Source organism: Nuphar pumila, chromosome 14 (genome assembly GCF_984573655.1).
Source record: "Nuphar pumila chromosome 14, dmNupPumi1.hap1.1, whole genome shotgun sequence".
Lineage (NCBI taxonomy): Eukaryota > Viridiplantae > Streptophyta > Magnoliopsida > Nymphaeales > Nymphaeaceae > Nuphar > Nuphar pumila.
Window position 1 is genome coordinate 8923076 of NC_143262.1, and position 27834 is coordinate 8950909.

General features: G+C 37.0%; 1 protein-coding gene across 1 annotated transcript; it reads right to left on the bottom strand.

The window, feature by feature from the left end:
* Positions 1-1063: 1063 nt before the first annotated feature.
* LOC149816279 (bZIP transcription factor 1-A-like) lies at positions 1064-27622 on the bottom strand. The gene is made up of 13 exons (XM_089987495.1): positions 27535-27622; positions 25619-25728; positions 25455-25511; positions 25256-25360; positions 24821-24904; positions 24611-24670; positions 24270-24433; positions 24120-24177; positions 4057-4099; positions 3692-3975; positions 3489-3566; positions 1562-1687; positions 1064-1427 (listed from the first exon to the last, which is right to left on the bottom strand). Exons 2-13 carry the CDS (start codon positions 25673-25675, stop codon positions 1299-1301), a joined length of 1245 nt encoding a protein of 414 aa, XP_089843621.1. The 5' UTR covers positions 25676-25728; positions 27535-27622; the 3' UTR covers positions 1064-1298.
* Between the last annotated feature and the right edge of the window lie 212 nt (positions 27623-27834).

A 27834-nucleotide genomic window follows, 5' to 3' on the forward strand; every position in this document is an offset into this window, starting at 1 on the left:
GTTACCGGAAGCTTCTTAGGTAGGTGGAAGGCATGCTTCTCAAAAACTTGCTTCAGAAGCGCGATACTCCTCGCTTCCGAAACTTCATGGGAATCTTGATTTCCCCACACTTCTATACTTCTCACACACATGGTATATGTTTCCTATATGTTTTTCTCACGTTTCTTTTCATGTTTTTCATGTATTTTCTCTCATGCTTTCACTCACTTCCTATGTACTTTCTTTAAATTGATAACCATCATTGTTAGATTTTAACAAAAAATTAACTTTTACTGGAAAATCATGAAATATAAGAATAACCAATTTTATTTTAGGTTTTATTTGCTTTTTGTTTGATTCCTATTCAGTTACCATATTGCTTCATTTTTTATTTATATTTCGCTTTCAAATTGATACTTCGCTTCCCGCTTTCTATAAATTTCAAAATGCCTCGCTTCTTGCTTCCGCTTCCCGTGTCATTTCCGCTTTCGCTTCCCAGTTTGGCAACCTTGGTCTGACCACTGTACCCTATAAAATTATTTTGATCTGATTCTTAAACTATCTTAAACATATTTCCTAGATAATGGGTGGATTAGCATGCTAAGGACACCATACTTAAGCTAATTACAACTTTACTTATCACAAGATTTGTGTAATTCAATGCAGTAAAGCCTACAAGCACAGACACAGATCCCTTCACAAAGTTTACATGTATCAGATGAAGAAACACAAACCAATCCTGGAACATTCAGAAACTGTGCAGACAATAACGCTAGGGTTTTCGTAAGTTAGATGCTCTAAAATCAAATATCATGTTATTTGGTCCATTCCACCCTGGAGAAGATCAGCCATCAAATCTAGAATGGCATCACTCAAATTATAGCAAAAAGAACTCTTTACAAGACCTAAACTTTGAAGCCGACCAACACTACACATGCAGCAGCCAGAAAAAAAACCAACGGCTAGATACATCCAAAGGTGATATAGGTCAGCAGAGGAAATGCCTGAGAAAGTTTGAAATACGCTTCCAATTGCACATAGGAATGAATGCCAACAAACAAAAACAACATCAAGCATATGGCTAGCTTTCAACAAATCATAAAACAGTTTGCTTAGTAATTGAAGTCACAAGCTCATACATAAGCCTTTGGAAGTCAAAAAGTACATCTTATTGATGAATGGTTACAATTTCAGCTGTATCTATTACAACAAAATCTCACAATCCTCACACACCGTGAAAAAAAGATCAGTGACAGAGGGGATAAACTCGGGCATTAGCATATCAGATCAAAATTACTATGTTGCTTGGCACATTCTGGTTATGTCAATTTACTTAAACTTAGAGATCCTTTTCCAGATTGTCCAGGATCACTCGCTGCATGTGAATTACACTCATTCTGGTCATGACCATTTTCTGTACTAACATCTCCGATTCTCTGAAGCCTTTCCTGCATAAGCCCCATGATGCACCTTAGCATTCAATATACCCAAGGTTGCTAAGAAGAGAAAAACAGAAGACAGGTGCAGCTGAATTGGTTTAAGAATAACACAAATAAATAAAGTGAGCATTGGCTGATCTTACAGTGAGATGGTCATTCTCAGATTTGAGTTTAGCACATTCTTCTTGCAGGTGCTGCAATTCTGCTCTGAGAGAACCATTATCCTCTTTCAAGGTTTCTACATGCCGGGCTAGTTCTTCACACTCAGCCTGGTCCGAGCCAGTGTCCAATAAGAAAATGAGAAATAACACCACTGTATGAGTTACAACTGAGATACATTAATAGAGGCATTACCATAAAGAATTTGATATTCAAGATTTCTAAATATCAAACAGAACAGAAACAATATGGCCTCAATCCAAGAGACTTTGGTAGAATATCAAAATGATTATGAAGAGGTATGTCAACCACACACACACACACACACACAGCAACTCATGACAATAAAATGCCACAGGAGGGTATACATTTGAGGAAACATGGTTTGACTAAATTTAATAAGAATCTTGTATGCCACAAAATTGACCAAATCACAACTATGGTGTACATCAAAGATGGAGTTTGATGCTAGACACCATAACATCATCCCCTCGAGATAGAGCTCTAACAATATCTGATACTCCAAGTGCCATGTTCTCAACATACAGCAACCCCTTAAACAGAGGACTAGAAGGAACCAATACCACCCCCCTTCTTTCGATGATTCTATTGGCCTGATTCTATTGGCCACCTGATAATGGTGTGCATGGTGATGATTTCGAGATTTCCATTTTATCAACGAAAATGAAGCTAATTATGCTGCAACTTACTGCTGTGGGTGCTAAAAGCCAAAAACCAGCCATAACTAAAACCCTGTTCCATAGTTACCATAATTGCTAGGTTCGATTGAGAAGCTTGCATTAGAGTGGATACTTAACGTTTCCATACAGCTGGGAAGCTCCAGAGGAGCCCATTTGCCATTCACAGGAGACAATACTTATGCTGAAACCATGATTCTCTATGGCTAGGAGCAATGAATTCAACTGTTAGAATTGTGTTTCCATGAATGAAAGCATGATTATCACTATTTAGTATTTAGAAAGCATGATTTATATTTAGTGCTTAATTTTTGGGAGGCAAGTCAGGGGGAAGGTGAAAATGCAAAGAGGGAAAGAGACAAGGGCATGTTCTATCTATGGAGGAGGGTGGTGGTCATAGATCACAAATACGCAAGGGTTATCTTTAGAAATATTGCCATGGCTAATCAGATGACATAATCAAGGTTATGTTGATAGAATAAATAGAAGCAGGTTTTTGACCAAATTTTTAAGAGCTGACAAGTTTTTTTTTGACATTTAATAAAAAAGGTATTAGTTTTCAAAGATTCAAACATGAGACAGACAGCTTAAAAGAAATTTCCCATTACTATTTTCCCATCATAGTTTGATTGGAACATGCAAGGCATTGACATAGTCTAAACCAAGGTTGCCAGACAGAAGCAAAAACAGGAAACAATATGGGAAGTGAAAGCCAAAGTGAAAAGCGAGGCATTTTAAAATTTTCAGAACTGGATATGCATTTGTTAGTCTTATCAGTTGGAACCACATTTCATGGTATCTATGCAATTGTAACACATGTATGATGTACACTTGAAATGAGCGCAAAATTGTTTGGATTAGGATATGAATGTACATTAGATTATAACTCTTTTGGATTATGTAACTGTTGTAATCCTTTATTCTCTATAAATAGAAGCCATGTATGCCACCCCTCATACAAAGAGGCTACCTCCATTCTTTCTCATACTTCTTCTCCACTATTAAACAAATTTACCGTAGTGTGACTCCAGTCTATGTGAGATAGACCATGGTGAAAGAATCACATGTTTAGATGCCTATATCAATTACCACAGTATACAAACTAGAAACATTATGATTCACGACAAGATGCACATGAAAGACCTCTAGGCCTAAAACATGAGTTCCTTGCATTCAAAGGTGAGTATAAACAGCTGATACACAAATAACTTACCTGTTTCCTGAGCCTTGATCGCCGTGCAGATTCCCTGTTAGACTGCTTCCTCCTCTGTCGTTTAAGCTCTCTCTCATCCTAAAAATTAGAACCAAAAAAAAAAACTTCAGCAACAATAATAGAATCCGAGAGAAACCCAATATGTGAAGAAAAAGAAAACAATGCACAACAACATAAAGAGTAAAAGAAACCAAAATTACAACCTGTAGCCACAGCTCTGATGGAACACCATCATGGGGTCCCATAGGAGGTGCAGGAAGTATGAGTGTAGAACTTGTAGCAGTAGGACCCTTGCCTCGAATAGCTGCTGCAGGGGAGGAAGGTGGCCCACCCCAGCAGTCCATCCCAATGTTTAGACTAGTTGCTGGACCAGTAACACCACCAGGTGGGAAGGCGATTGCAGTCATGGCATCGCTCTGTGATGGCTGTGCTTGTGTCACTGAACTCTGTGGACTGCATGCCGTATTTCTGTTCCTTGCTTCCTCAGCTGTCCAAACACGTACCCATATGTGAGTTAACCTCACAGACAAATGAACAGAATGAACAAGTTTTCTTCATAAATCCTTACCATTCAGAGATCCTTGCTTGCAGAGTGATGCTTTTTGAGAATCCTGAAAATACCAGTAAGATTGAACTAAACCCATGACAGGTATGAGAGAATTACAGTACAAACCAAGGTTGCCATACTAGGAAGCGGAAACTGCAAACGATACTGGAAGCAGAAGCGATGCATTTTTAAAATGTATAAGTGGGAAGCGAGGAATAAAAAAACAACAATATAAGAATTTAATGGGAATCAAAATAGAATGCAAATAAAAAATAAAATAAAAGTAATTATTTTTAAATTTCATGATTTTTAATGTAAATTAAATTTTTAACAAAATCTGAAAATGATGACTGCCAATTTAGAAAAAGCACATGAAAGTGAGTAAGCGTAAGAGGAAACACATAAAAAACATAAAAAGTAGAGTGAGAGAACATATAAGAAGAATATATGAAGCGTGTGGAAAGCATAGGAGAAGCGTGGGAGAATCGAGATTCCCATCATGTTTCGAAAGTTAAGAGTATCGTGCTTCCGAAGTGAGTTTTCGGGAAGCAGGCTTCCCACTTATCTAAGAAGCTTCCAGTAACTCTGGTACAAACTGTCCACCCCTTGCCAGCACCTTGCAGTAAAAGGAGAAAAAAAGATAGCAACCCTTCCATGCGTAGGACAGTTGCATGGACGCCATTGTGTGTGTGCATGCACACACACATGCATGCAATGGCATGTGTGAGAGAGAGAGAGAGAGAAAGAGAGTTTATTAGGGTTCTGAACCATGACATTATCTGGTGGCACTCTCCTGTTTGCATAACTCTAGCCATCAAATGTTAGATCTAACTGTATAGATGTGTCAGTAGATCAAATCATGTCCAACAAAACACAAGATTCAATTCTCAAGATTAAAAATCTGTGGATTGCAATTCATGAAGACAGAGATAGCTTAAAAATGGCCTGAACCATCATGTTGGAGCCAACTTCAACACATGAAAATCGGAAATAATACATGCTAAACAATGTCCACATGCTAGTTTTTTTTTTAGATTAAAGCTGTGAAAATCAAGAGTATGCCAACAGAAGTTATGGTGGTTCAGTTCCATATATATTTGTACCAATTAAAATGAATATCCATGTTTTGAGAAATATTTACCATACGCAAAAAAAAAAATGGAATCTTTGTCTAAAGAAGTAGGTGTGTGTATACACTATACACATGTACATCTGATTAGAACCATGTCTGCATTGTCATGATCCATTTAGTACCCGACATGCCTCAAACAACTTATTGGGTTGAGTTGATTAGAGCTTGCTTAGGTTCAGCTAAAATTATAATATTCATCAATGACGAGTATGTTTTTGCTCAACAAGGAAACTTTAACAAGGGGATCTGGTCTACCTCTTCCTCTTAACTTGGTTGTGAATCTTTAAGCATTATCTTTAGAAAGTGTGACTTCCACTTTATAGACAGTATTAACTATTAACATCATGGGAGTTTCCCCCTTGCCTTTAATTTATGGATTATGTATTCATGCTTAGGGAGATTTTGATGCAAGGGAAAATTCTTTGCAGTGGCACTTTTCTCCTGAAGACAAAAATTGTCTAGAGTTTCTCATCTAGAGTAATCGTTTACCTTCTACTTGATAGAAATGAGGAACTCCGTCACTGATTAACATGTATAAACATTACCAGAAACACTCAAGCAGAGTGGAAAGCCTGTTCCATGGGAAGCTCCATTTAGATGCTTACAGCTGCTAAATTCCAAAACAAGTAAGAAACCATGAAAAAATCATGATTCCGGATACTGGGAATTATGGTTTCATGTATTCTGGAAGCTTCATTTTTTGAAGTAACTGTTGCACAATTCCATTGTTTTTCTTTAATAAGAAGTATTATCCATATCTTAAAATGTATTGTTAGATATCTTGATAGACATTGTATAACATGTATTGATTGCTCTATTATTATTTTAATCCCATTTACTATACATAAACATCATCCTTGTCTCGAACATTGAACACATAATCCATGTATGAATGTTGCATTTATTTTTTTATATTGTTCTTTTAAATAAAATGATCTAAGTTGTCCTAATATGGCTTATATATTCTAATGCCCATTTCTTATGATTTTTTTCTTTCTTTGCTTCTCCTTCCTTCTATACTCTAATTCTATTTTGCTTCCCAAATGAGAGTTCCCACATTGTTTCCTTTATGCTTTTCACTTTTCGAATCCTTTTAAGTTTTAGATTTATCACTCCAACTTTTGATTTCGGCATTGCTTCCCACTTTCTCTTCCCTGTGGTAAATATGGCATAGAATTGTTTCCTAGGGGAAAAGGTAGGGATGAAGGGACCATTTTCCTAAAAAGACTACCATTTGGGAGATAAATTTATCCATAAGAAACTTGCATATGCTCAGTTTTTTTAAAGGGTAAATGTGTGCCCTCAACAATCAAATGGATCCTTAGTGAGGGCTCCACCAAGTGTGGTAATCTTGTCTAGTTGTCAAAATCTTTCAAAGCAACCAATAGGCTTAAAATTGATATTCATATAATCATATATGCTCCCTAATTTCACTATCAGTGAAAGTGAATGCACTAAATTTTGCCAACATCTTCAACTATTGTTTTCCTTGCTCTAGGTCATGGATCTTGAAATGCCACTTTTGTTGGTCAACTAAAAAACTCCATTTGGGAGGTTATTGAAGACAAGATCTATTGGAGCCAATCTGGGATGGTTAGATGTATGTCATTGCAGCTAGAGTTACTATGATTAAATCTAGCCCACAAGTCAGCTATATAACCCCCTCCATCTTTATCATGTCTAACATGGAGGCAAAAAACCACAAAGAACTTCAAGCATTTTTATGGAGAGCTAGTTTGGTAAAGCGTTCAAACAATGGACCTTTTTAATTGAGCTATAATGATTAAAAGGTGGTTGCAAATCTTTCAAGGGGGAAAGTGAATGGTAAGTTGAGGTGATCAAGGCTGAATAAAATATTACTGATTTGTCTTGGCATTGAGAATTGTTCACTTCAAGGGCCAAAAGGAATCTCATTGTACCCATCATATTGTGAAAGTATCTCCAATAAGATACTAATATCAAGACCTTAATATTCTTCATAATAAACCCACCACTAATGCACAATAAGAACACTTTAGAACACTTGTGCACAAAGGCACAACTCACAAATAACTCACAAATGCACAAAGGCATAAAAACAATGGAATCGATTTATTGAGAACTTGGGCTTTGACTCAAAACCATAAGAGAATACAAGGGGAGAGCCCCTATTTATAACCACACAAAAAGGAGCCTTGGAGGGGCTCCACTCATAGACGTTGGAGCCCTTCCAACGGTCACAAATGTGACCGTTGGAGGGGCCCAACGTCTATTTGAGTGGGCCCCCCAAGGTACCTTTAAGTACAAAAAGAAAGAAATAAAAATAAAGAAAAAGAAAAACTAAAAAGAAATTACAAACACATTCATAAAGTGAATGTGCGTAAAATAGAGGAAAAGACAAAACTACCTCTACAACTAAACAAGTAGAAATATATATTTTATATATATAATAAGTAGATACATATACATATATATTAATATATGTATATGTATTACCTTATATATATATATAATATATATATATATATATATATATTACATTAAGTGATTAGGTACATAATTTAACACCCCCCCTCAAACTTAGGGTAGGATGACCGAGAGTTTGCTAAGAAGAAAGTTGAAACGCGGAGCACACAAGGCTTTGGTGAAGAAATCCGCCAATTGATATTCAGACGTGACATATGGAAGGTCAATGATTCCTTTGAGGTACGCCTCCCGAACATAATGACAATCCATCTCTATGTGTTTGGTCCGCTCATGAAAAGTGTGATTTTTAGCGATATAAATCGCACTTTTGTTGTCACATCAAAGTTTGGTAGGTCCTTCAATAGTGATTCTTATGTCTTCCAGCAATTGGTGAATCCAAATAATTTTCATGGTAGTAGTTGCCATGGCACGATATTCGGCTTCAGTTGATGATAGAGACACCTTTTGCTGCTTTTTGCATCTCCATGAGATTAATGAGTCTCCTAAGAAAACACAAAAACCAGTGGTGGAGTGACGGTTATTTGGGTCACCTACCCAATCAGAGTCAGTATAAGCAATTAATCTTAACTCAGAAAAAGAAGACAGAAAAACTCCCTTATTAATAGTGTGTTTTAAGGTATCTTACGACACGTAAGATAGCACCCATGTGAACAGAAGTTGGTGCATGCTGAAACTGACTTGCTGTATGCACCGCATGTGAGATATCTGGTCTGGTGATACTTAGATACATCAACGATCCTACTAGTTGTCTGTAGGGAGTAGGATCAAAGAGAGGAACACCATCATCAATCTTCATTTTAGCTCCTACTATAGCAGGAGTTTCACAAATTTTATCATCTGTAATGACTGACCTGTCAACAATCTCAGATGCAAGCTTAGTTTGAGACAAAAAATATCCTCTATGAGAGTAAGCTACCTCAATACCCAAAAAGTAAGTTAGGAAGCCTAAGTCAGACATTTCAAACTTATCCTTTAAAATGGATTTTATGCTTTTAATTCCTTTAAAATCGCTCCCGGTTATAAGCATGTCGTCCACATAAAGTAGTAGAATAACAACCCCTGCATTAGATTTTCTAACAAACAAAGCAGTATCAGTAAAGCAGGATGAGAAATCATTTTCTAACATTACGGAGTTAAACCTATCATACCAAGCCTTGGGAGCTTGTTTCAAACCATAAAGTGTTTTCTGAAGACGAAGCACTTTTCCTTTAAGATACTCCATTCCAAGAGGAGCATCCATATAAACTTCTTCGTTTAGATCTCCGTTTAAAAACGCATTCTTAACATCCATCTGATAGATGTTCCATTTATTGATTGAAGCAACGATTATAAGACATCGGACGATGACCATTCGAGCAACGAGGGCAAAAGTCTCCTCATAATCAATCCCATATTTTTTACCATATCCCTTTGCAACTAAGCGGGCCTTATATCTCTCAAGAGACCCATCACTCTTAGTTTTGACTTTAAATACTCATCTACACCCTATTGCTTTCTTGTCTTTAGGAAGGTCTTGAAACTCCCAGGTCTTTGCTTTCTTTAGGGCTTCAAGTTCATTATTCATAGCGACTATCCATTCCGGACATTTCCGTGCTTCCTCGAAATCCCTAGGTTCTATGTATGAGTGAATGGCGCTTAGACAGGCTCTATATTTTGGTGAAAAGGACTCATATGAGATGAACCTAGAAGGGGGTCTTCTTGATCTTTCGGTCCTACGAAGATTTCCTTCACTTGAAGGGATAGACTCACTATCATATCTTTCGAGAGCACTTCTAAAAGTATTCCTATCTCTATGAGAGTAGGTTATAGGATCTCTATGTTCTTCATTGATATGTTGATCAGAATGAGTTTCATTATTATTCAAGTCATTTTGATTTGTTTCATCATCACTAGTATCATCATCTTCAGTTAATAAATCAAACAGAAAAGAATAGTCTATATTCTCATCATTAGTTTCAAGTTTTTCGAAACCACTAATATTTTCCAAGAAGCTTACATTTCTGGAAACAAATAGTTTATCACTTTTAACATCATAACAGCAAAATCCTTTATGAGTTTCAGAATAACCAAGAAAGGCACAAGGAATGGCCTTAGGGGAGAGTTTGTCATTTTTATCAGTAAGGACAAAACATTTACATCCAAAAACCCTTAACCTACTATAATCAAGTTCTTTTTCGTATAATTTTTCAAATGGGGAAATCTTGTTCAAGTTTTTAGATGGAAGTCTATTTATGAGATAGACAGAAGTAAGAGCGGCCTCCGCCCAAAGTTTTTTCGGAATATTTTGGGAAATGAGCAAAGTTCGTGTGGTTTCAATAATATGCCTATGTTTTCGTTCAGCCAACCCATTTTGTTGGGGGGTTTTAGGACAAGACTTTTGATGGAGAATTATATAATTTTCAAGGTAGTTTTTGAATTCATTAGAAAGATATTCGCCACCCGAATCGGTTCTAAGAATTTTTAAATTTTCATTGAATTGATTTAAAACCATCATATGAAATGTTTTAAAAGTTGAAAAAACTTCATGTTTATGTTTAAGAAAATATATCCAACTAAACCTAGTGAAGTCATCCACAAAGATAACATAGTAAGAGAAACCTCCCTTGGATATCACAGGAGCCGGACCCCATACATCGGAGTGAACGATTTCAAAAGGTTTTGTTGTAAACATGGATCTTTGAGGAAAAGGAAGACTTCTCATTTTTCCAAGAATACATTCATTACAAACAAAATTTTCATTACAAAGATGCTTAATAAAAGGCAAATAGGAGATTTTAACAATATTGGGATGACCCAATCTCTTATGCCATACATGAATATCTTTGTTTTGAGCAACATTACAAAATTGATTCTTGGGAATTTTAAGAAAATCAACATAGTAGAGGTCTCCTCTCCTAGAGCCTTCCCCAATCAACTTCCCAGACTGGCGATCATGTATCCAACATTTATCAAAAGAGAATTTTATATCGCAACCACAGTCCGAGAGTTGAGAAACGAAAAGTAAATTTAAGTTTAGTTTTGGTATAAGACGAATTTTTGGTATAAAGAAGTCTTGTTTTTCAAAATTGCCCATTCCTTTAATTTCAAGAGGTGTTCCATCCGCCGTTGAGACAAAAGATGGAAGACAATTTTTAGAATAATTAGAAAGAAAATAATGGCTTGGAGTCATATGAAACGAAGCACCGGAATCAAGTAGCCAAGATGTCTTACCAAGAGAGGAAGAGGATGACATAGCGGCTCCAGAAACGCCTCCTTTGAGAAGAGGTTGAAGAGCATCCATAATTTGATGAAGCGAAAGAGGTTCATTTGATGTCGAAGGCCGTTCCTCCGATTGGGATGCTAAAGCCGCGGCAAGAAATTTCTTCCATTTGGGACAATTGGGTTTGATATGTCCTGGTTCTTTACAAAAATGGCAAGTTAATTTGCTATAATCTCTCTTGCCATATCGATCATTTTGCCCTTGATTTTTGAAATGGGGCGGTTTGTAGGTCTTCAAATTATTTTCGGGTCTTGACACAGCATTAACCCCTTCATAATCACATTGAGAAGGAATAGCAAGGATGCTTGGGTTATTTTTACTGATCCCCATACGTGTTTCCTCACCACTTAGCTTGGTGATGATATCTTCAATAGAGAGGGATGTGAAAGCGGATAGAAGAGAGGACCGAATTTGCTCAAATTCGGGTCTAAGACCATTTAGGAAGTTGAAAAATCGATCTTCCTCAAGTTGTTTGTGCCTTAATTCAACAGCTTCTCCACTCCATTTTGGTTCGAGCATGGCAAGCTCGTCCCAAATAAATGATAATTCGGCAAAATATTCCCGAATAGATAAATCATTTTGTTGAAGAGTCAAGGCTTTCTTTTGGAGATAGTATTCGTGAGACAAGTCCCTTGAAGTATACATTTTTTCAAGGTACAACCAAGCTTCGGAGGCCCTTTTAAACTTAATGATGTTGGCATTGATCTTGGTTTCGACAGATGAAAAAATCCAAGACAATATTTTGAAGTTCTTCATTTCCCACTCATCATGCTTTTTGGAATATTCTTCTAAGGCCTTTTGTCTATCTTCTCCTTCAAGAATCTTAATTTCTCCTTTCTCTATAATAGAAAGTTTGGGTTTGGGTTCCGATATAGAACCTTGAACGTAACCCCAAATGCCTTTCCCTTTGATATGGGCTTCCATATTGCCGGCCCAAACATGGTAGTTCGAACCACTAAGTTTAAACCCAAGGGAGAAGTGAGTCTTTTTCACCCATTAGAGAGAAGAAAAGATGAAAAATAATGCGTACCTTAACGGTTTTTCAAACTTTTCTTGACAAAAGTTGCTTATAAAATATTGCCCGAAGTAAATGCTTTACTCCAAAACTTCACTAGCTTGATGGCACGTTTTTCGAGGTACTTCACAAGAGACGAGATGCACGATCCTCCTCCTTCCAACGAGGCTTTGATACCATGTGAAAGTATCTCCAATAAGATACTAATATCAAGACCTTAATATTCTTCATAATAAACCCACCACGAATGCACAATAAGAACACTTTAGAACACTTGTGCACAAAGGCACAACTCACAAATAACTCACAAATGCACAAAGGCATAAAAACAATGGAATCGATTTATTGAGAACTTGGGCTTTGACTCAAAGCCATAAGAGAATACAAGGGGAGAGCCCCTATTTATAACCACACAAAAAGGAGCCTTGGATGGGGCTTCACTCATAGACGTTGGAGCCCTTCCAACGGTCACAAATGTGACCGTTGGAGGGGCCCAACGTCTATTTGAGTGGGCCCCCCAAGGTACCTTTAAGTACAAAAAGAAAGAAATAAAAATAAAGAAAAAGAAAAACTAAAAAGAAATTACAAACACATTCATAAAGTGAATGTGCGTAAAATAAAGGAAAAGACAAAACTACCCCTACAACTAAACAAGTAGAAATATATATTTTATATATATAATAAGTAGATACATATACATATATATTAATATATGTATATGTATTACCTTATATATATAAAATATATATATATATATATATATTACATTAAGTGATTAGGTACATAATTTAACACATATTTGTTTTCTTAAGATTGTCTTTGGTGGATGAAACGAGAATGTGGGCTTACAAAGGAAGAAATAAAGGAGTAGGAAGAACTAATGGACTTTTTTTTCGTTTAGAACTCGAAGAAACTGAAATGAAATGGGGATCTTCGAAACACGAGCTTAGATTCACAAAGGCAAGTGTCAAGAATGACACTAAAGCATAACCCTTAAAAAGGGTACAACTGAAAACAAAACAAAAATAAAAATGTATTCTTTATTGTTATGAAAAACCAATTGCTTAAGAAGCATTGGAATAATATACAAGAGGGGCTGCACCCCTTTATATACACAGCTGAAAGAGGACTCAATAGAGTTGTTGGGCACAGTCCAACAGATCTATTTAGAGTTGTTGGATTGTGTCAGTCCAACCGCTCTATTGCTAGTCAAGTCTGAACAGGACTTGACTAGCAACCGTCATTCTAGTTCAAACTGAACTAGATGACATAAAGACAAAAAATAAAAATAAAGGAAAAAAATTACAGAAAAGAAAGAAATGAAAATTGTATTTATATATATATATATAATAATATAATATTATTATATATATATGTACAGTTTTACATTTTAACACTCCCCCTCAAACTTACGGTACAATGAGCGAAAGTTTGTCTAAGAGAAAGTGAAATCGGGAAGCAACGAAAGGCTTTGTAAAGAAGTCTGCTAACTGATATTCTGAAGTGACATATGGCAGATGAATTATCCCGTGTAGATATTCCTCTCTGACGTAGTGACAATCCATTTTGATGTGTTTGGTGCGTTCGTGGAATGTTCTGTTACTGGCAATGTAGATCGCACTTTTGTTGTCACAACACATTTGTGAAGCCTTTGTTGTTTCAGCTCCCATGTCAGCAAGCAGTCGTCGAAGTCAAACTACTTTCATGGTCGTGGTTGCCATGGGTCTGTATTCAGCTTTGGTGGATGAAAGAGATACCTTCTGCTGCTTTTTACACCTCCATGAGATCAATGATTCCCCTAAAAAGACACAAAAGCCAGTGGTTGAGTGTCTGTTATTGGGATTATCTCCCCAATCAGCATCAGTATATGCAATTAAATCAAGAGAAGAGGAGGAAGATAAGAAAAGTCTTCGTGAAAGAGAGGACTTGATGTATCTGATAATACGCATGACTGCTCATATATGAATAGAAGTAGGAGCATGTTGAAATTGGCTTGCTGTGTGAACAACATGTGTTATATCTGGTCTGGTAATGGATAGATAGGAAAGTATCCCGACAAGCTGTCTATAAGGAGTAGGGTATGCAAGAAGTTCTTCATCATCAATCTTCATTTTAACATTAACAACTTCTGGAGTGTCAACTTTCTTATCATCAGTAATACTAGACCTGAAAACAATATCAAAAGCAAATTTAGTCTGAGATAATAAATATCCTCTAGGAGAATAAGCAACTTCAATGCCTAATGTTGAGAGTAGGTGGTTTAAGTTTAAACATTCTTAGTTTGGAGGTTATTTGAAAGTTTTATTAAATAAGGGACTTAGATGTAATTTATTATTTTGGCCTCTCTCTATTTAACATAGAGAGAGCCCTAATGTTAATTAATGAGTTTCTCTACATGTGTAGCCGTCTCTCTCTCTCTCTCTCTCTCTCTCTCTCTCTATATATATATATATATATATATATATATATATATATATATATATATATACACCTAGGGTGTGGTGCATCATTCTACATGGTATCAGAGCATCGATCGTGGGAGCTTAATCGATCATGATCAAACTGTTGTCGAGTTTCTCTCTACACCAACGAAAATAAAAAAATTCCAGGTCAGCTGTTTATGTTTCTGTGTAAGATCTGATAACGGACAGATCTAAGTGAACATGATGCGTGCTCCTCGTTTCCTGTTTTTTTTTTCTGTTGTTGTGATATCCCTGTCGTGATTCCTGTTGTCGTGATATCCCTGTCGTGATTCCATGTTGCCGTGATATCCCTGCCGTGATTCCTGTTGGCGTGATATCCCTGTCGTGATCCCTGTTGCCGTGATATCCCTGTTGTGATCCCTGTTGTCGTGATATCCCTGTCGTTATTCCTGTTGCCGTGATATCCCTGCAGTGATTCCCTGTTGCCGTGATATCCCTGTCGTAATTTCTTGCCATGATGTTTTGATTGCCAAGTTTTATGGTCGTAATATCCTGATGTTTGGGCTTTGGCAGCAATCTTCTTGTCGAGTTTTTTTTTGTCGTGACTTCTTGTTATTTGGGAGAAACAGCAATCGCACTTGTTGTGTTGTGCTGGTGATTGAGATATGACTGTTGAGCTCTATATGTCTGGGAGCAGCCTCTGTTATGATTCAGTTTATGCATATGCAGAGTTATGTTGGTCGTGACTCCCTACTGTGCTGAAAAAAAATGGTATTATTATTCATGTGTGTGGGCTGTTGTTCACTACTGTCGTGGAAACTGCAGGCTTGATCCCCTGCTGTGTTGGGAAATTACGCTTGTTGTGGGCTGATGTTTCTTACTGTCGTGGTTTTGTGTGTGTTAACAGCTGCTGGTTGTCGTGTGAGTGCAATACATGCTATTCTCAGTGTTGATTGAAGTATGTCCAGATTTTTTATCTCTGCTGAAACAGAAGTATATCTTCAGTATGGCTGAAACTTCGAAATGTGATTCCAAATTGGAAAATATTGGAGAGTATAAGGCATTTGCCAATCCCTTTTCGTACGGATCTTCTGTAAGGTTGAATGAAACTATGTCAGGTGGTCCAGAACGTTCATGATGTCGGTATCTGGACATCGTAAAAAACATATCTTGTTGGAAGAAGAACCCACTGAAAAAGTGAGAAAATATGTGACCTGGGATGAAGATAATGACATAGTTATGTCATGGATCATGAATAGTGTCGAAACCCATATTGCAGATGGTTTAATTTATTATAATACAGCCAAACAGATGTGGGATAATCTTAGAGATACGTATTCACAAGAGACTAATGTAAGTCGTATCCTGCAAGTCGAACAGGAGATATATAATTTACAGCAGGGAGATCAGACCTTGGCCCAGTATTATGCATCAGTAAAAGTTGCGTTTGAAAGACTCAATGCTCACAGGCCTCTTTGTTGTTCAAAGCAGAAGGATCATCAAGAACAGACTATGGTTGCTCGGTTTCTTACAGGCTTATCTTCAGAATTCTCTGTTGCAAAAGTCCAAATGTTGATTGGATCAGATGTACCTACTCTTGCTGATGCATTACAATCGCCTGAGTAGACTTGCGATATCTCTTCCACAATCACAGCCTGTGACCCAGTCATCGGCTCTAGTTGTCTCCTCTAGTTATGGGCGTGGAAATATTCAGAATATCAGAGGACGAGGTCGTGGACGAGGTATGGGAGGCAGAGAAAAGCTTCAATGTAAATTCTGTGGAAAATCTGAACATTTAGAAGATCGGTGCTGGGATAAACATGGCCGACCAACCTCTTCTTCATCAAATTCATATGCTCCAAAAGCAAATGTTACTACTCTCGAGGCAACAAAGGTACAGGAAAATATCTCTGCAAGTGACAGTAGTATCACCCTCAGTCGTGCTGAATATGATGAGCTGATAGCTCTTCGTTCTGTGAGTTCCACCCCTCCTGTAGCTGGTGTTGCCTATTCAACAAGAAATCATCTACATCCAACTAATAGTAAGTGGATTATTGACTCCGGTGCATCCAGACATTTGTGTGGAAATTCTCTTGTTTTTTCAGATCTAAAGGATATTAATGCTCATCGAGGAGTCTCATTAGCCGATGGGAGTTCCTCCCCGGTTGTTGGTCAGGGAAATATTTCTATATCCTCCTCATTACAGTTGCAAAATGTTCTTCATGCTCCAAACTTTCCTCAAAGCTTACTCTTTGTTAGTTGCCTTATAAAAGAACAAAATTGTAGAGTAATATTTGATCCGATGGGTTGTCATTTTCAGGATTTGCTGACGGGGAAGAAGATTGGTGGAGGCTATGAAGCAAATGGAGTTTACTACCTACATCATCCAATGGGTAATGTTCATGCTGTCGTGGAACATTCATTCAGTCATGTTCAGTGGCATCGCCGTCTTGGTCACCCTTCATTATCAAAGCTTCGTTCGGTCTTTCCTCAAATTCCTTCCACCACATCATTTCAGTGTGAAGCATGTCAATTGGGCAAGCATCATTGAAGCTCGTTCCCTTCGAGTCAGAGTCAGTCTAGTAATAAAGTTTTTGAACTTCTTCATGCAGATGTATGGGGTCCTAGTAAGATTCCTACTAGGACTCAGTGTCGATACTATCTTGTTATTGTTGATGACTTCTCTAAGTTGTCATGGGTGTTTCTAATAAAAGAACGGTCTGAAGTTCCAAGTATTATCAGATCCTTAATTCTTGAAATAAAAACTCAGTTTGAATCTATTGTCAAGATTGTTCGCACTGATAATGCTCTTGAGTTTAAATCAAAAGTTTTGTTACAATTTTACCAAGATCATGGCATTCAACCTCAAACTTCATGTGCCTATTCCTCTCAACAAAATGGGGTGGCTGAGCGAAAACATAGGCACCTGCTTGATGTTGCTCGGACCATTATGATTCAATCTAATGTTCCTGCGTTATACTGGGGTGATACGATTACCACTGCTTGTTATCTGATCAATCGCATGTCTTCTTCTTCCGTGGGTGATCAAATTCCATTACATATCCTAAAACCCAATACCCCACTCTTCTCTTTCTCTCCCAAAATATTTAGATGTGTTTGTTTTGTACACAAATTTGGCCCTGACCGTGATAAATTAGTTGCTCAAGCTACAAAATGCATATTTATAGGTTATCCCAAAAATCAAAAGGGATATTGATGTTATGATCCTAATTCTCGCAGAGAGTATATTAGTGCGGATGTATCTTTCTTGGAATTCACTCCATATTACTCTAGTACTGGTTCCCCACTGCAGGTTGATCCAGCTGAGTCTTTCCATTACCTTTACCTCCTTTTCCTTTGGAATTCGTGCCCTCATTACCGAACCAAACTTCATCCTCTTCCAGATTTCATAATGATCCATTGGTATATGTGCGTAGAGCTCCACCTCCGTAAGTGCCTTCATCTTCTTCTTCCCCTGAGGTAAGTTCTACTGACAATAATGATCTTCATGATGATGATAACAGGGCTATTACTCTACGAAAGGGGACACGACAATGTACCTTATATCCCATATCTCATTTTGTCTCCGATGTCAGAATTGGAAATCAGATGAAGTCTTTTATTTCAGCCTTATCTGCTGAAACTATTCCTCTGAACTATCAGCAGGCAGAACTTGATAATCGCTGAAAGCTGGCTATGCAAGAAGAAATAGATGCTTTAGTATCTCAGCATACATGGGATCTAGTGGATTCCCCAGCAGATGCTGACATTGTTGGATGTAAATGGGTATATACAATAAAGTACAAATCTGATGGTTCTATTGAAAGGTACAAGGCCAGATTAGTAGCAAAAGGGTATACTCAAACATATGGTATTGATTTCTTTGAAACCTTTTCTCCTGTTGCACGGATGGGTACCATTCGTCTTGTTCTCTCAGTAGTTGTTCAACATGGTTGGAGCTTGTACCAATTAGATGTGAAAAATGTGTTTCTATATGGGGATCTATCTGAGACCGTTTACATGCAACAACCTCCAGGATTCGAGGTTGAGGAGGAGTGTTAGAAGGTGTGTAGATTGAGAAAGGCGATTTATGGCTTGAAACAAAGTCCTCGTGCATGGTTTCAAAAGTTGTTTGAAGTGATGTCACGCTTTGGCTTTAATAGGTCAGCAGCCGATCATACATTATTTATCAAGAAAACTAGCTCTGACATAGTTGTTATGGTGGTATATGTGGATGACATCATTCTTACAGGAGATGATGTGAAAGCTATTGAAGCCATAAAGGCTCATCTTCAAAAACACTTTGTTACAAAAGACCTTGGTTCACTCAGGTATTTTCTGGGTATAAAAGTTGCCAGGAGCCGTAAAGGGATGATTTTGTCTCAACGGAAGTATATTCTTGACTTACTAAAGGAAACAGGAATGTTGGGAGCCAAACCAGCAAATATTCCCATGGATCATAAAGTTCAGTTGTTTGAAGAAGGGTCAAAACCGGTTGATAGCAAAAGTTATCGCTCCCTAGTAGGGAAGCTACTGTATGTAACTGTGACCAGACCGGATATTGCTTTAGCAGTAAGCAAAGTTAGCAAGTTTATGGACAAACCAACCGAGGTAGACTGGAATGCAGCTATTATGATTCTCAGATATCTAAAATCTTCTCCTGGAAAGGGGGTTATTGTTCAGGAAAGGTGGAACTCTGCAGATAGTGGTCTATTCTGATGCTGACTATGCAGGATCTGTAGTGGATAGAAAATCTACCACGGGATTCTGTGTGTTTCTGGGAGACAACTTGATTTCTTGGAGAAGTAAGAAACAAAATGTGGTTTCTAGGTCGAGTGCAGAATAAGAATATCGGGCTATGGCCCAAACAACTGCTGAATTAATGTGGGTTCGTACTGTTCTTCATGATCTTCAGGTGAAGGTTTCCTCTCCTATGACCATGATGTGTGATAACAAGGCTGCAACATATATAGCAAACAACCCTGTCTTTCATGAGAGAACAAAGCACATTGAGGTTGATTGCCACTATGTAAGAGATATGGTTCAAGCTGGACATATCACTACCAAATATCTAAAGTCGGAAGATCAAGTTGCAGATATGTTTACAAAACCCCTTGCTAGACCAAATTTCTCAAAATGTTGTGACAAGCTGAACATGATTGATATATATGCTCCAGCTTGAGGGGGAGTGTTGAGAGTAGGTGGTTTAAGTTTAAACCTTCTTAGTTTGGAGGTTATTTGAAAGTTTTATTAAATAAGGGACTTAGATGTAATTTATTATTTTGGCCTCTCTCTATTTAACATAAAGAGAGCCCTAATGTTAATTAATGAGTTTCTCTACATGTGCAGTCGTCTCTCTCTCTCTCTCTCTCTCTCTCTCTCTCTCTCTCTAGGGTGTGGTGCATCATTCTACACCTAAAAAATATCTCAACAAGCCCAAATCAGTCATTTCAAAATGAGATTTAAGAAGTGTTTTGATTGTTTCAACTTCCTGTTTATCGCTTCCAGTGATGATCATATCATCCACATAGAGAAGAAGCACAATGATCCCTGCATCAGAATTCTTAATAAACAAAGCAGTGTCAGTTAAACAGAATTGAAAACCAATATCAATCATAACACGACTAAACCTATCATACCAAGCTTTTGGTGCTTGTTTAAGTCCATAAAGAGCTTTTTCTAATCGAAGGACTTTACCCTTAAGAATACTTAGACCAGAAGGGGGTTCCATGTATACTTCTTCAACTAGTTTTTCATTTAAAAAAACATTTTTGACATCCATTTGAAAAATAAACCATTTTTTTATAGAAGCTAAGGCAATTAAGGTTCGAACAGTTGTCATACGAGCCACCGGAACAAAGGTTTCTTCATAATCAATCTCATATTCTTGGGCATAAGCTTTGGCTACTAAACGGGCTTTATATCTTTCAAGAATACCATGACTCTTGGTTTTAATTTTATAAACCCATCGACATCCTATAGTTTTCTTCCCTGGAGGAAGATCTTGAATATTTCATGTAGAAGCCTTTTCAAGTGCATCTAATTCAGCTTTCATGGCTTCTATCCATTTGATATCATTCTTTGCTTGAAAATACGTGGATGGTTCTTCATATAAGTGGATTAATGCAATAACTGCCCTATATGTGGGTGAGAAAGACTCGTATGATACAAACTTTCCTGGAGGCCTTGAGACTCGGGATGATTGTCTAGTTGGAATGTTAGAATATTTTTCAAGTGCACATGGAGGATTAGACTCTTGTCGCCTGGAATATTGAATACTAGTATCTCTATGAACTTCTTCATTTTCAACATTAAGATCAATAATTCTTTGATCATCATCAAAGTTACAATCAAGGTCATATTCATTAGATGTTGATGTTAGATCTAGCAAAAAGGAGTACTCAGTGACGTCTTTTAATTTTCTAAAATCAAAGAAGCTCTCCTTTTCAAGAAAGGAAACATTTCTAGACACATATAGTTTATTATTTTTTAAGTCAAAACATCTATAACATTTCTGGTTTTCAGCATATCCTAAAAAGGCACAGGGAATCGCACGAGGGAAAAGTTTATCATTTTTGTCAGTAAATATGAAACATTTACACCTAAATATTCTTAGTCTAGAGTAGTCTGGAAAAATGTTCATAAGTTTTTCAATGGGAGTGATATTTTGTAACGAAAAAGATAGCATCCTATTAATGAGATAGGTGGCAGTTAAGGCAGCTTCTGCCCAAAAGTCTTTCGGGACTTGATTTGCTATTAAAAAAGTCCTAGTGGTTTCTATAATATGATGATGTTTTCGTTCTGCCAGTCCATTTTGTTGAGGTGTATAAGGACAAGATCTTTGATGTATGATGTCATGCAATTTAAGATAATTTTGAAAATCTGTGGATAAAAACTCTCTCTCTAAATCTGTGCGAAAAATAGTAATATCATTTTGAAACTTGTTTTTAACCATATTATGAAAAGTTTGAAAATATGAAAATACTTCAGACTTATGTTTGAGAAAGTACATCCACGTATGTCGGGAGAAATCATCAACAAAAATAACATAGTAAACAAATCCTCCTTTAGAAATTACTGGTGCAGGACCCCAAACATCCGAGTGTATTAATTCAAGTGGCCTTGAAGAGAAAAAGGTTTTGTTCTGAAATGGTAATCTTTTCATTTTGCCGAGAATACAATCTTTACAATCAAATGATTCAGAGTTACAAAATTTCTCTAGATTTGAAAAATATTGGATTTTGGCTATATGTGGGTAACCAAGTCTCTTATGCCTCAGTTCCAACTCTATTTTTTGAATATTATAACAAAAAACTTTCTTCGGTATTTCCAAAAAATCCATGTAATAGAATCCTCCTCTATGGCATTCCCCAATCAGCTTTCCTGACTGGCGATCATGTACCCAACAACCATGAGAAGAAAAAGAAATATTATACCCATAATCAGAAATTTGAGATACAGATAAAAGATTTAAATTTAATTTAGGAACATGTCTAATTTCTGGAATAGAAAATTTCTTTGTTTTATAAATTTTTTCAAAATTTCATATTCCTTCTATTTCAAGAGAAGTCCCATCAGCAGTAAAGACCTTTGACACACTTGTTTTATTTTTAACACATTTGGATAGACTTTGATTATTTGGGGTCATATGAAAAGATGCACCAGAGTCAGGGAGCCAAGAAATTTTACGTAGATCAGAAAAAGATGAGGCTGTTGCGCCAGTTGAAGCTTCAGATAAAGAAGAGGCACCTTTGATGAGAGGCTGAAGAATCTCCATTAGTTAGGTCAGGGAAACTGGTGCATCCTGATCTTTAGGCTCTGATCCAGCAATTGCAGCTCTTTTTTCTTTCAGCTCCTTAAGTTTGGGAAATTGTAGCCTGTAGTGTTCCGGTTCATGACATTGATGACAAATAACTTTCTTCTTATCATAGTCACCATTTTGTCGGTTAAAGTGAGGAGGCCTATATGATCGAACATGATTCCATGGTCTAGACACGGCTAAAACGGAATCATCTTCAATTTTTAAAGAACCTTTCCGAAGACGATTTTCTTCCATTGTTAACTCTTCAATAGTTTCAACAATAGAAGGATTTTTTCCCCAGTGAAGTAGTGTTGATTTAGTGGTTTCAAATTCTAGCCTTAATCCAGTGATAAACTGGTAAAAATGTTCAGCATCGAGTTATTTCTGACGAAGCTCGATGTCTTCAGCACAATGCCACTTTGGTTCTAAAAGGGAAAGTTTTTCCCAAAGTTCGGACAACCCATTGTAATATTCACAAATAGTTTTGTCTCCTTGTATCATCATTCGAACTTTTTCTTGGAGGTTGAACACGTGTGCAATATCCTTAAGAGAATACATATTCTTAAGGTATTCTCATGCATCATCGGCATGATCAAATTTGGCAAGACTTGAGCAATTTTTAATGTCAACGCTATTGATAAGTCATGACATTATCTTCGCATAAGATATTCTTCATTCTTTTCATTTCTTCTCGTATGAGGCAATAGCCTTGATTTTCTCTTCTTCCGATAGAAGGACCTCTTTATCTCCTTCTTTTTTAGTAAGAGATAGCTTAGGTTCCGAATCGGAACCATCCACAATCCCCCACAGGCCTTTTCCTCATATATGGTGCTTCATGATTGAAGCCCATGTTACATAGTTCGTACGCTTAGTTTCATAGGCATGATGGTGACTTTATCATTATCATCCATCGATTACAAAGAGAGAAAGAATAGGAATAGAAGAGAAACAAGAAGGAAAATGAAAAAGAAAGAAGAAAAAAACAATACAACAAAATGTGAAACCTTCCCCAATGAAGTGATAAAACACTTCTCTTCAAGTGGCGAACACTTTTGCAAATGGGCACGAAAACCGATGCAGCTTTTCCTCAAGATTTAGTATTTCCGCGGCTCTGATACCATGAAATGAAATGGGGATCTTCGAAACACGAGCTTAGATTCACAAGGGCAAGTGTCAAGAATGACACTAAAGCATAACCCTTAAAAAGGGTATAACTGGAAACAAAATAAAAATAAAAATGTATTCTTTATTGATATGAAAAACCAATTGCTTAAGAAGCATTAGAACCGTCATTCTAGTTCAAACAGAACTAGATGACATAAAGACAAAAAATAAAAATAAAGGAAAAAATTACAGAAAAGAAAGAAATGAAAATTGTATTTATATATATATATATATATATATATATATATATATATATATATTATATATATATGTACAGTTTTACATTTTAACAGAAACTGCACCCGGATGTGGAGACATAGTCGCCATCCCGGCGGCATAAAATTCCAAGGCTCCCCCAGGGTCTATGCTGAGAGTCGGCTTACACAAGGGGGTAACGCCGGCGGGAATCAAATTCTGACTGCCTGTATGACAGCGGAGGCCCTCTCCAACTACTCTAACCCCTTTGGGGCTTCAGAGAGCACATCCTACCACATGAACAGGATCATGTCATCTGGAAGTCTTGTCCACCTTCAATTCCTCATTTCCCCATGGAAAGCCATTTTGAGCAAGGGTCCTTTGACTCCTTTCCCAGTAGAGAAATTCTTAGCTTGGCTTATCTCCCAACCAAACCTCTAACTATTGAGAACCTTCAAACCTAGTGTTGCCATCTTATGAACTGATATCCCATTTGCCTGAGCAACTCTAAAATGGCTCTCGACTTTTCTCTCAATGCCTTTATATATGAAATGTATGAATGCCAGAAGAAATCATTTTTCTGAATCAAAAAGTGAAAAGGACCAGCAAAAGCATTAAAAAATACATACATTTTCAGAATTTGGATCACTTCCTTCAGTAGAAGAGTCTTCACCTCCACTCTCACAGCTGCAGACCAAATGAATAAAGTTATGGAAGCAGTGTCAGCATGTCAAACTGAATCTAAAAGCATGGAATATCAAAATCACAGATAATTTTACCTCTGTGAATGGCCCCCACTGGCTGATGTTCCAGATGCTTTGGCAACATCGCTGTCTTTGCCTGTTAGTGTATTCAGACTGCCTAAGCTTCCTTTGGAAGTCTTCAAAGAACTCTTTTGCTTGCCTTCAGTGGACTTACCATCCAATTCAAGACCACCTCCGACCTGAACATATGACTTCATTTTCAGTTTATGCCAAGACATCTTCAAGAGAAGTGTCCACACAGTAAAATGAAATTGATGGCCTTTGTTTTTTTAATTCAAATGTTCATAGTGGAATTTCAAAAGATGGCAATAAATTTTAATTTTTGTGACCAACATTGTTTTTCAGAAAATACTCACAGAAGATTCAGCAGTTCCATTTATGAATGGCATCACATAGGGGCTATATGGATGAGACCCCTGAGAAGTTTGTATTACGCAAAGATTAGTTGAATACATAACTACAATGCATTATGCATGCAACATGGATATGATCATGAGCTTCTGCTATAGGTCTCGTAAGCTGACAACAGGAAATAAGGGGAACCACAAGAAACTGGCAAAGAATACCGGTGGAATGGATGGGTGACCATAGAGTCCATGAGAATACATAGCAACATATGGAGGTGGAGTTCCATATGGAGGGACCATTTGCTGCAAGTGAGAAACAAATATACAGTTAGGCTTTCCAATTCATTTGACATAAAGTCGAAGGATGTCAGCAACTGTTATTCCCAGAACTGAGGCAAAATCCAGACTCGGCAACTTGTCAGCAAACCAGCGTTTTACAATTTTAATGAAAATGCAAGTGTATAAAAGCAACCACCACACTTAGAATAAATTATAAGATTTACAAGCCATTCCAAGACTTGCCAAGAATGAGTTCATGGATGTTTGTTACGAATCCCCACCTAAGATGACTTGTCAAGTTTATTTTCAACAGCACCAAAAACCAATAACTGAAGTCAGATAAATCTTTAATCCATAGAATTTTCGACTAGATACCTGGGCACCCCAAATATATGGATGTGCTTGAGGGCTGGACCCCATTGGTGAATGAAAGAAGCTAGGTGGAGGAATAGGCGAAGTTCCAGCAGGGTTGAAATATGCCTACACCAAGTATATAAACACCAGACATCTTGATGGATATTTAAACCAAAAAACAGTACAGTTCTCAGCCAAAAGACCAATAGGTTATTAAAACCTGAAATGAAGCAGAATCAGTATAGGCTGAGGTGCTGGTGCTTGTAGAAGGCTGCTCCTGCACATTAGAAAAGGAAGATGCACTCTTTGCAGTCAAAATATGTTCAACCTTCAAATGGCAATAAGTTTTTCAGTGGACAAAATATATTTGGTTTGCAGGCAGACCTGTCCTGAAGAAGCCTTTGGAGTCTTTGTTGATGTTTCCATCCCACCAGTTTTCATGATTCCTGCATTATGTTTAACTTCTTCTTGAATTTATCCTTGTGGAATGGATACTACACAGAACCGTTTAGCACATAAGACCAAATGGCACTTCTACAAGTCCATCGGCAAAATGCCATAGGAAAGAAGAAGGAAAGGAAAGATAAAACCAAATCGAAATCAGAAATCACCGTAAGCCACCCTAGTTGTTCAAAATACAGACAAATTAGTGACACATATAACAGGATTTTTTTCTTCAAACTAGACCTAAAAAAGGAAAACTGATGAGTTAGTAGTAGTTAAATTAATATAATCAGAGAGAGAGAAAAAGAAGAAGAATTGTAATGCTGCCACCTGAATTCTAATGCTTAATAAAAGTTATGGATCTATTTTCATGTTCTAACTATTGACAGATTCCAAAAGTGATTTTAAATTACTTCTCAAACATGTATAGGAAAAGTGCCATAGCTGATTGACCAAAGTTTCACATGGAACAATTGAAAGAAAAGAAGACTTGAACACTTGCATAGCAGTCAGCACACAGAACAAGGAAGTACACCAATCTTCTGGTCATGAACAATTGGCAACCACATAATCCTTATTAGAAGCAGTGAAGAGTAAGCAACGAAAACTGCAAAAGCCAGTTTACTGAGCCAAGAATTACCCAAATTTGAGTCAACTTGCCGTACTAATAATACCTATGCTTGTCAAAGACACCAATCCCCCACCACCGGCCTATGTTACCTGGAAATCTTACCAGCTAACCATGTCCATGTCCAACACTGGTGACACCAGCACCAATATCAATGCTGAAACTTCAGGGCACTCCAATTTTTAGGTCATTGAATATTCAAACTTTCGGCTATTATTTTGGATTTAATCATTTTTTATGGTTCATTTTGTTGAATTTGTTTAAAAACTACAAACATCTTGATCACTTCATATTGAAGCCATATCTTTATGTTTTTGTTTGGATCATAAAATACATATCTTTATGTTTTTGTTTGGATCATAAAATACATATCTTTATGTTTTTGTTTGAACTTTGGATAGTAAAATAAGATACAAGTATTTATCAACTGTTAGTCTCATACATTACACCATTAATTTGACACTCTGTCTTCTTAGTCCAATCTTTAAATATGTTTTCGCAGTTCAAAAGTCACTTTTTTGAGAGTGTGTCCATGAATGCAGACGCACATGTGGGCATGCACGCACTCACTCACTGACTAGTTTGACACCCTCTATCTTTGTAGTCCAATGTTTAAATATGTTTTTCCCCCTCACCTTGTAGTTCAAAGTTCAAAAATGTCTTACTCCACCCATGTACACATGCACACATACACACATATCAACAAGTTAAATCAAGGTTGTAAATATCGTATCGTTACCCCTATCGGTCGGGCCCAAAATAAGATATGTATCATATCGTATCGTAAAAAATCATAAATTTTTAATAAAAAAATTAAAAAATCATGAGAAAAAATTAGCAAAATTTTTTAAAAAAATCATAACACAAAACAATGATGAATTGCACAAAATACAACCATAAAATCACACATGAAGCATTTATGTCTCTATGACCATTGAGTAATTGTTGGCATAGTCATTTCACGGCATCCAACAAATTCTTTGACATGCATGTAGCAACATTGAGATGTGTCCCGGTTAAATGATGCTTCAATATCACCCGAAAAAGCATTATGGCAATAGTTGCACTCGATTTTTAATAGGTTTTCACTCATTACTTGAGTGCCCCATTGCTATGCCGGATCATCTGATGCTATCTTTCCCCAAAAAAAATGAATAAGAAGCAAAGAATAGGGATTTTTTACCTCAACTCATTTTCTTGAGTGAAAAATTGATGAAAATGCACTTACTTGAGCAAACCGCAAAAGCCCTCTCCCTTGCGCACGGATCAGCCCCCAAACCGCTCTCACAACTCCTATGGTGCGTGGATACCCCTCTAATGGCCTCTACACAAATGAGGAAGTCGGCCCTCAAGAGATCTTTAAAACCAAAAAATAAAAGCAAGTTTCAGCCATTTTTAAAGTGCGTCAAAGGTGTATCGCTGTATCATATGATATGACACGATACATGGTTGTATCGTATGATACGATACGGTATGGTACGATACTTACAACATTGAGTTAAACAATATTTATTTGGAAAGCTCAAAA

Excerpts from the sequence above, each read along its gene's own strand:
- LOC149816279 (XM_089987495.1), bottom strand. The coding sequence starts at position 25,675 with ATGAAAACTGGTGGGATGGAAACATCAACAAAGACTCCAAAGGCTTCT. Across the intron at positions 25,512-25,618 it reads CAAAGGCTTCTTCAGGACAG|GAGCAGCCTTCTACAAGCAC; the intron begins GTCTGCCTGCAA and ends TCTAATGTGCAG. Across the intron at positions 24,671-24,820 it reads GTCACCCATCCATTCCACCG|GGGTCTCATCCATATAGCCC; the intron begins GTATTCTTTGCC and ends CAAACTTCTCAG.